At 40.6% G+C, this 9,182-nt stretch overlaps 1 protein-coding gene across 1 annotated transcript; it reads right to left on the bottom strand.

The window, feature by feature from the left end:
• Positions 1-3,213: 3,213 nt before the first annotated feature.
• Positions 3,214-5,883, bottom strand: LOC117824297 (alpha-1-antitrypsin homolog). The gene is made up of 5 exons (XM_034699755.1): positions 5,636-5,883; positions 4,776-5,415; positions 4,391-4,661; positions 3,947-4,094; positions 3,214-3,727 (listed from the first exon to the last, which is right to left on the bottom strand). Exons 1-5 carry the CDS (start codon positions 5,681-5,683, stop codon positions 3,536-3,538), a joined length of 1,299 nt encoding a protein of 432 aa, XP_034555646.1. The 5' UTR covers positions 5,684-5,883; the 3' UTR covers positions 3,214-3,535.
• Between the last annotated feature and the right edge of the window lie 3,299 nt (positions 5,884-9,182).

Consider the following 9,182-nt stretch of genomic DNA (forward strand, 5'->3'; position numbering starts at 1 on the left):
GTTTCCAAGCTCTGCTTTTGCATCCTAATCATTATACCAGAAATAATACATTATAGGGGCAAGATTGGTCTAAAAGAAAATGGGTACAAGGAAAATGTAATGTGTTCTTTCATGGTAATTGCAGGGCTAATGGTGCTATAGTGCTAAAACACAGCCCTGCACAGTAACACAGCCTCTTGATAACAGTAAAGAAATGTATTCTTTTTTAGTAAATTGTTTATGAATCATACAGCCACTTTTCAATAGCATTCCAGTGTGCAATCCTTGGGCATAGCTGCATTGTTCTGCAGACCAAAGCTAGCAAGCTACAAAGAGCCTGTTATAATAAAGTAAAACCAGAATCCACTGCTCTCCCAAATCTCCAATGGTCTTTCATAGACTTGTCCTCCAGTAGTCTTTAGGCTGAAAAAACACAACACTATGGTTAGATGCTCCAAGCAGTACATACACACCGTAAAAACTGAAATCTAAGTAAGATTGAATATCACAGATAAGGGTGAAACTTATTTTTTTTGCCTGATAAGATTTAAGTTTTGAGTTAGTGTTTCACTTGTTTTGAGTGTGTTGGTCCTAAATGAGCTCAGTAAGATATTACAGCTTGTTACTGAGATTGTATGACCTATATTGAGTAATACATGCTTGAAACTAGAATATCAACGGTTACAAAGCTGTTTCATCAACACTCACAAGTATAACACTGCTTTTTCAAAGTCATAATTTCTTATTTCAAGCATGAAATAAGAAATCATGACTTTGACTCAATTGTATCTCTTCACACAATTAAAACAAATGACAGCCAAATGTAATCCACTGTTTCATTGTCAATGAAACAATAGAAAATATGTACTACTATTTATAAGTACAGTTGGCACAGTACTGTAAACTGAAACTTAATATTTAAACATTTAACATGTCAAACCGTTTCAAACAGAAATAATTACATTCAGATAAGTTCTTCCAAATTACAAGGCAGAAAATGATCCTACATAATGAGAAATATATTCTTAACTTTTGTCTTTCCATCAAGAAAAGTAAATTAGTTTTTAGTATAACTTTGCTGGTTTCAAGAAATGTAATGCCTAGTGCATTTCATTATGTCAAGATGATGGCACTAGGGCGCGGACTTAGCCTATTGGTTAAGTTGCGTGCCCATGAAGCAGTTGACCTGGGTTCGGATCCAGCCTGTGGCCTCTTTCCTGCGTGTCATTCCCCCACTCTCTCTCACTTTCCTGCACTATCCACTGTCCTCTCCTCTATGAATGAAAAGTGTAAAAGCCCAGTGAAAATAAAAGATAATTCCATTAGCATTTACTTTATTTAAGAATATTTTTCAACATATTGAGAAAAGAAGTCTCATATTTTTTTTATTTCTATCACAAAAAATGCACTTTTTATAGTAAAAATACACTAATTTTAAGGTATTTCTGGGCTCATTGATGTTAGATATTTTTACTTGTTTTGGAAAGTCTTGACAAGCCAAATTTTCTTGTTTTGTTGGCAGACAATTTTGCTTAGTTTAAGTAATTATACCCCCAATTTTTGTATATTTTTTTCTTGTTTTTGAAGGCTGGCTTTTTGCAGTGCACCAATCGTCTTCTATTTATTTTTTTAACCCAGGTAGCCTATGTAGTTCAAGATGACTGACTAAAAGACTGCTATTGTGTACAAAAAAGAGCTAACATTTCTGTCACCTGTGTTTTGGCTTTCGTTTATTGATACACAGTCCTGGTTTTAGGCTAACTCCAAGATGACAAATAACTCAACATTGGAAGTACCTCTGTCTGAAAATCTTCCATCCTCAGCACAGTCATGAGAGTAGGACTGTGGCGGAACCAGGGGGAGGATATCAGTTTTTATCTGCTTTTAACACAATATTTAGGGGGAATTTATAGAGGCTACAATCCAGATAAATTTTAGCAACTCGTGCTGGTGGTAGCTGCTGCCTTCCATCTACTCTCAGCATGGCATGTTTGGACTCCTGTGGAGGAACCAGAAGGAGGCAGTCAATATGTAGTTTGAATCAGAGCACAAGCTGGCTCTTAACTTCAGGGTAGTGGAGATGCCAAGAAATGGGCAAACAGAGTGTTTATTTTAAAGCAGCAGCTGTAAAATAAGCGTAGAATTGGGAAAGGACGGCTATGTTCAGAGTGGTGTGGAGGTTTGCAGTGTTTAAAGAGCACACTTAGCAGGTATGCTGTCGATTGATCAAGCCCCAACATAGCTGATGAAGCACAGGGAAGAGTTTTGATAATGAACAAATAATTCAATCTGCTTATGTGATGAATTACAATTTAAAGCTGATAGCAGTTAATAGCCAAGTAAGTACCTCTTAGTACCTCCATACAACATAATACTTCCATTATTATCAGTTAAACAAAGCTTTATTTAAATGTATACATTCTAAATGTCATTAATTTTTCACTTCTTCATAAATTCTATAAAACATTCTGCATATTTCTGTGCATGTGTCCTCTTTCTGCAGTTTATCAGGAACGATCAACTTTACAAACAATTGATCCAAGAGACACTGCTGACAGTTCTGTTAAATATTAACAAGGAGCTGTTTCTTTTTCTGCCCTGTGCCCAAAGATTTTTGGCAAAGCAACACACACAGCATAATATAGGTGAAGAGCTGCAGGAGCAGATGGGGAAATCTAGTTTTAAAGTTTGTGTTACAAATGTATGTGTACGAAAAACCATTGCACAATCAATTAAATCATACAAAACACTACAAATCAAATAAGGGGAAATTAAGAAAATCTTTAAAAAATGTCACCTCTACAAATAGATACAGTATATATTTTTAATTAAAGCTCCTGTGAGGGACTTCATGATTTGGAGCCCCCTCTGGACAAAAGTAGAATTTCTAATCTTGCGCAAGTTTTGTTTTCTGACACAAAAATCTTACCCTGCAATATTGTATCACTAAAATGTCACTCATTGTGAGTGTCTGCCATGGGAAATGAAAAAACAGACTGTTTTGATAGCAACTTGACTGACGCCCTGTCAGCGTTTTTTGGCATTAAAAATAACTTTAAAGAATTCCTTTGTCTTGCAGCTGATTGTCTTGCTTACTTTCATAAGTCATAAAGAAGCATCAGTGTCCTTTTAAGGCAGAAAGGCCGTTTCATAACCTGATAAAATCTCCTCACAGGAGCTTTAACTGCTATTGAAAATAGAAAAACCCAAGTGAAGGTAATCTGACACATGGTGTTAAGATTTGATGGTGCCAGTTCTTGATGGCAAGTCTTTATTTCACTTTATACTGAACAATATTGAAACAGTTAATGCACACAACATGTTGGCTCAGTGTGCTGGTAGATGTCTCAGGCGAAGTGTAACATTTAGAAAAGCCAGCTAGCTTCACCTGACCAGGTTCAGTTGATGGTAATAAATCTGTTGTCTTCCCACTAAACTATCCTCTATTCATCATCCTCAATGTTCCTCCTCCGTCTCTACGAGGCCTTCAGGTGTGTCCTGAGAGCTCTAAAATGTATTCCAGCATGTAGACGCAGGACTTGTTTTCTTGGACTCTTTACATGGCTGTGGGGTTGTTGATCTTGCCCATGAAGAGGATGCTCTTGGTCGAGTGCTCCAGGATAAAGACCAAGAAGGGTCTGTCGAGTTTCACAAGTTCAGGCATGCTCATGGGCATGATCTCGATGGTGGTGGCTGCTGCTGCCTCGGTGCCTGTTTCATCCACACTCAGCACAGCCTGGTGGGAAACCTGTGGGGGAATCAAGAGGAGGAGGTTGGTGTCCCATCAGTATGAATAGGAGCACAGGTTTTAGAAAACCTTAGACACTTCAAACTGACAAAGGGTATTTGCGTTATCTACTCTATCCTTTATTTACTATATCCTAAATGTGAGCATGTTATCCCTTTGTGAGGAACGGTCATGAAATGTTTTCATTCAAATCTGTAAAGGCACATTTGATGGCCTTACCTTTGAGACTTTGAGTGGGACCTCAGTAGATATGCCAGAGAAATCAGCATTGTTTGCAAAAGCGTTGGTTATGCCCAACTCTTTCAGGGTGTTATCCATAGAAGCTTCGGCAGAGATGGAGAATTTTGGCATGAACAGTTGCACAGAACTGAGAGACAAGGAAGATCGACATCATCAGTATTACTGGAATAAACAACAGACTAGAAGTTTCTAATAGAAATGAAACCCAACTGTGAGCAGTCACTATTTTATCAAGGTTATATCTATTAAGCTTCTAATTAAGCTCCCTTTGCACTTAAGCGCAACACACTCCAAGACATTCAGTATAACCCTACAAATGACTACAATGTTACAGTAACTAAACAACTGCAACAACAAATGTACCAACCATGAGGATGAGGATTGAACAGACAAGGGCAAGACAACATTAAATCCTGTTCTTACCTCCTGAAGAGTGAGTCGTGCCAGTGTTTGATGTATTCCTTGTTGATGTAGCCCTCCACCTCCTTCATCTTGCCCTCATCAGGCAGCACAATCATCATGGAAGTGTTGCCCTTGTAGGGCAGCATGATGACGGTAGTGTGGTTGTCAGCATCCTGATACACTTCATAGCGACCTGTCCTCCTCATCATGTCCACCTGAACTTTGGTAGCCTCATCCACTTGGAAGTCTGCCTTGTGTGTCAAGTTACCATCGAAGGGTTTCTCCCACTGTCCTGTACAAAAATTACATTACTGCAAATCAATGAATGCATTTCTTTCCTTATGTATATTTTCATGAACATGTGCACCTAAACTTGTAAAGATGATGCGTCCTGTATGTTTCCTACCTCTGAAGTACACATAGTTGATAAGCACCATGGCTGTATCAGGATCCAGGTCTTTCAACATATCTTTAATCTTGTCCTGGGTTTTAGCAGCAATTAATCTGTTGATCTCAGCAACAGCCTCAGCGGAATTACTAAAGTCGACATTGAGGACTTCACCAGAGTAGGACTGTTTGACATCATTCAAGAACTTCTCCAGAGGATTGAAGCCAGTGCGGACAACAGCGACATTGCCGACATCCAGCTGCTGTTCCTGCTGGCTGTGGCTGAGCATGTGGAAGAGATGCTTGTACGACTCATCAACCTGTGCCTGGCTGTGAGCACTGTAGCCCAAGCTGGAGAACAGCTGGCTGTGGGTTTCAGCTCGGGCCCCGGTGGACAACATGGACAGGGCAGTGGAGATACCCAGCGGCGAGTAGAAGATGTTCTTTCCAGGACCAGCCTTAGCTTCCAGACTTTTGTAGAGGGCAAAGCCAAAGTCAGCATTTGAAGGGGAAAGCCGGTGGCAGCTCATTTCACCCTCATCATGGTGGTTATGGTCGTGGTGGTGGTGTTCGTGGGGTCCGTGGTGGTCTGCCAAGACTGCAGCCAGCAGCAGTGCTGCAATGGCACAACTACCAAAGATACCACGCATCTTTACAGCCTGTCCAAGGAAAATCAGAGGGGGTTACTTAGCCTCACAACATTTGTTGAGCAGTAAAATATTTGTCTAACAGAGTGAAAAGTTGCTGGCTCAACACCTCTCCATTAAACAGCTGCACTTTCAAACATGATTTTGACCAATAAAGACAAGTCTTAAGTTAACCCAAAAGACAGAAATAATGTAATGATATTTGTGTATTTCAATGAAGTAACAAGCTTACCTTAAATGTCTCCTTTGCTGCAGTCAGTCTAACAGCATTTTTCCCCATTTATACAGGGGCTCTGAAAGTCAGCTGACTGTTAGGTCAAAAATTAACCAAGCACATCCCATGCTCCCTGTCCTGAGCTATCTGATCCAACCGTCTTTACTGACGTAACACCACTCACTGAGCACATCATGGGATTAGTGTCACCGGTGAGATAACAAGCTGTTCTTCAAAAAATGTCTGTTTGTTGTTATGTTTTTTAAATTATCATTTTCAACGTCTTGCATCACATACTTATATGCAACACTTGTATTTACAAAATGAAAGAAATAATACAACATATACTGGCCTGACTTATTGAGAGAAACAAACTAATGCTTGTTGAAAGATTGTAAAGAAACACTGCAAAGCTTGTATAGGGGGTCCTGCTCACCCAGTTTGGGTTCCTATCTGCAAGAACAACCTGCTCACGATACACATTATCCCTTACATATCAACTAAAGGCTGATTTATAATTCTGCGTCTCCCCTACGCAGCAGGGGCTAACACAGACATGAGCCCCACATACTTGTGCGTCGGTGTGTCCGTGTCGCGCAGCAATTCTCCGCCGAAACACTTGAGGGCAGTGTGGTCTCTCTGATAGCCGGCCGCCTGCTTCCGATCCTGCTACGATCTCTGTTTGCTTTTCCACAGAGATTCAGAGCATGTTATGTTAATCTACAGCTGATACATGTTGCTGTTTATCATACAGACATGATTACATGAAGAATAGAGAGGAGGAGATGAAATACACGGCCAATGTGCGGCCGATGTCCGGGATCCCGGAAGTGCTGTAAATTTGGGACAGACAAAGCCGCCGAGCGGACCAATCACAGGGCTTGCGGTCCGCGTCGGCTCTACGGGGAGTTACATTTTGGAGGAGGTGCACGTCAGCTACGTACGTAGGCCTCAGCGTAGGTTCGGGAGCTACGCGGACCCCCGGCGTAGGGTACGCCGTTGATCCAACGCAGAAGTATAAATCAGCCTTAAGGATGACTGGATCTACTTTTTGTGCCATTAGACTTAGTCACAGATCACTAGGATTGTATTTGGCTCAGAACATCTCCATTTAAGACTTTAAGGACCATCTATTCTGGTATGCTAGTAACATTTGTTTCATTTTGAAATAGTTGCAAGCAGATTATGTGGTTGTTCTTAAGCATCCATTTACAATTTTCACTCCTCTGTCTATGGTTGATGTGAGTTCATTTGGGGTCACATCCAGAACAGTGTAACAAAGGTCATGTTTATTTTCGCATTTTGAACCCTTTTTCAACCAGAATGATAAGGCTATAACGGTAGCATACCTTCAAGTACCTGTACCTGCATGCCTGTCACTACAAGCCTTAAGAAAAGTCTTGAAATTTGATTAAATAGGATTTAAATACCTCATAGTGTTAGAAATATCCGTAGCAACTGCACTCTATAGGTTAAAACCCAGCTACTGCATTTGAATTTTTTCTATTGGCTGATCTGGTGATTTATTTGGTGCAAGCTCTCATCCCCAAATCCTATGAAACTAATGTAACCCCTTCACCACGGTTCGCTAAATATAACACACTTTAAGCTCAAAACGGTCTAGTGGTGAAAGAGACATCCCATTGTAAAATAATTGTCAAGGGTTAAGTGTGACTCTCACTCTTCTGAATCAAGCGGCAACCTCCGGTCTCAAACTATGAAGCCCATGCGGAAGAGTTATAAACTGTAAATCATGGAGAATCCGCTTGAGGCTGGCTGCAGAAACACCGGAAACCACATAGACATGAATGGGAAAAAGACAATCTTTGCAGCATTAATAAACATGTTTACAGCCTGGTTCAAAAAAAGGCTTGGCTCTACAGTACTTAGATAATTTCTCTATCGGCACACACTGTATGGGGGGTGATTTTTTTCTAACGTGACGGTTCAGAAGATATTAAGATTAAGAGTTTTTGCCCAAACAAGGACATGGTTGACATGACTCCCGGTCGGGAACACATAGCTGTTGGCTTGGAGGCTCAAACTCCGCCCCTTTACATCACACTTTGCCTGGTTGAGTTCCGCATTTCCAATATGGCTGCCTCCGTCGATTGGCTTCAAAACAGTGCTCAGGAACAGATGGGTGATGTCATGGACACTGCGTCCATATTTTATACAGTCTATGTTTTGAATATATAATTTAGAGGCTACCAGAAAAGCTAGGCAAATTACCTTAATGTAATGTAAACCAAATCCTTATCAACTTTAAAGCATGCAGCAATCAACAACACAACAAGGTATCTCAGTTTTGCATATGTATTAGCAGAACTTAAAATGTTTCACAGGAAATGCAGAAACAATTAGAAAAAGGAAACACCAAAGTAAGAAAAGAAAATACCCAGGGTATTTTTTAAAAGGTTCTTTAGTCTGTTTTAACCTGAGTGCACTCTTTTAATTGTTTGTTTAGCAAGCTTGCATTTAGTTTCGTTGGCGCACTTTAATGTTGGAGCTCATGGAGAACACAGCAGCTGTACCTCCTTTTTGTGGAATGGAAACAAGTCCTACCATGCAGAGGAATGTATTCCTCAGTCTCAAACAGCACAGTGCAATGGACAGCCAGGTAATACCACACACCCCTCAGGAGGAAGATGAAATGCTCTTCACCCAGCCTCAGCACCAGTGACACCCGCAAGAGCTCCTCGCACCTGCGGTCTCTACTGTCGTCGGCACAGGGAAAGATCCGCAGCCTTCGTCTCTCCTCTGATGGCGGCAGCAGCACTAACTCAGCTAGTTTCCTTTTCAGCTGAGAGACACCCACTCCCTGGAACAAGCACATTCCCTAACCTGTACTACCAGTAATACAATGATATGAACATCAACACACACAACAACAGCTTGCCACAGATTATCCACCAGCAGTTTGGACAGAACAACAGATGGCTATATTTCCTCATTAAAAATCTATTGATTTGTATGTCGAGTCAGAGAGACTGAGGGGACTGACACATAGTCATACTGATAGTCAAAAAGATTCAGAGGTTTGGGGGAAACATTATGGCCATAAGAACTGTTTGGGGTTTTTTTTAATTCCAGGGTAGATGCAAGTCAGCAGAAACTCAGGGGGTTTAGTAACCCTTTGAGAAGGACAGAATTAATTTCTTATTATGGTGTAAAATCAAGCTTACAAATGCACCGTGTCTTGGCTAAATTGGCAAACAAAGTTTTTCTGGTTGGTTGCATTTCTGACTGTTTTTAATCTCTGCTTCATAATATCACCTACAAGTAGCTCACAAATTATTTATGACTAGGGGAGAACAGGATTGGTTGTCACACGTTTTACTGTTTTAATGATTGCTCATCATCCAAACATCTTTCAATAGTCATTCCTACATTAAATTGAAGCTTGCGGTGTTGGATTGAAATGTGTATCCCTCTCATTTTCCGACTTATTGTAACAAATAGGCAGCTAACTATCAAAGACTCTGACACATTGTGACAACCAACCCACACTATGGGGTTGGTTGTCACACACTATGGGGTTGGTTGTCACAATGGTGTTTTAATG

The sequence above is a fragment of the Notolabrus celidotus genome, chromosome 13, assembly GCF_009762535.1.
Source record: "Notolabrus celidotus isolate fNotCel1 chromosome 13, fNotCel1.pri, whole genome shotgun sequence".
Lineage (NCBI taxonomy): Eukaryota > Metazoa > Chordata > Actinopteri > Labriformes > Labridae > Notolabrus > Notolabrus celidotus.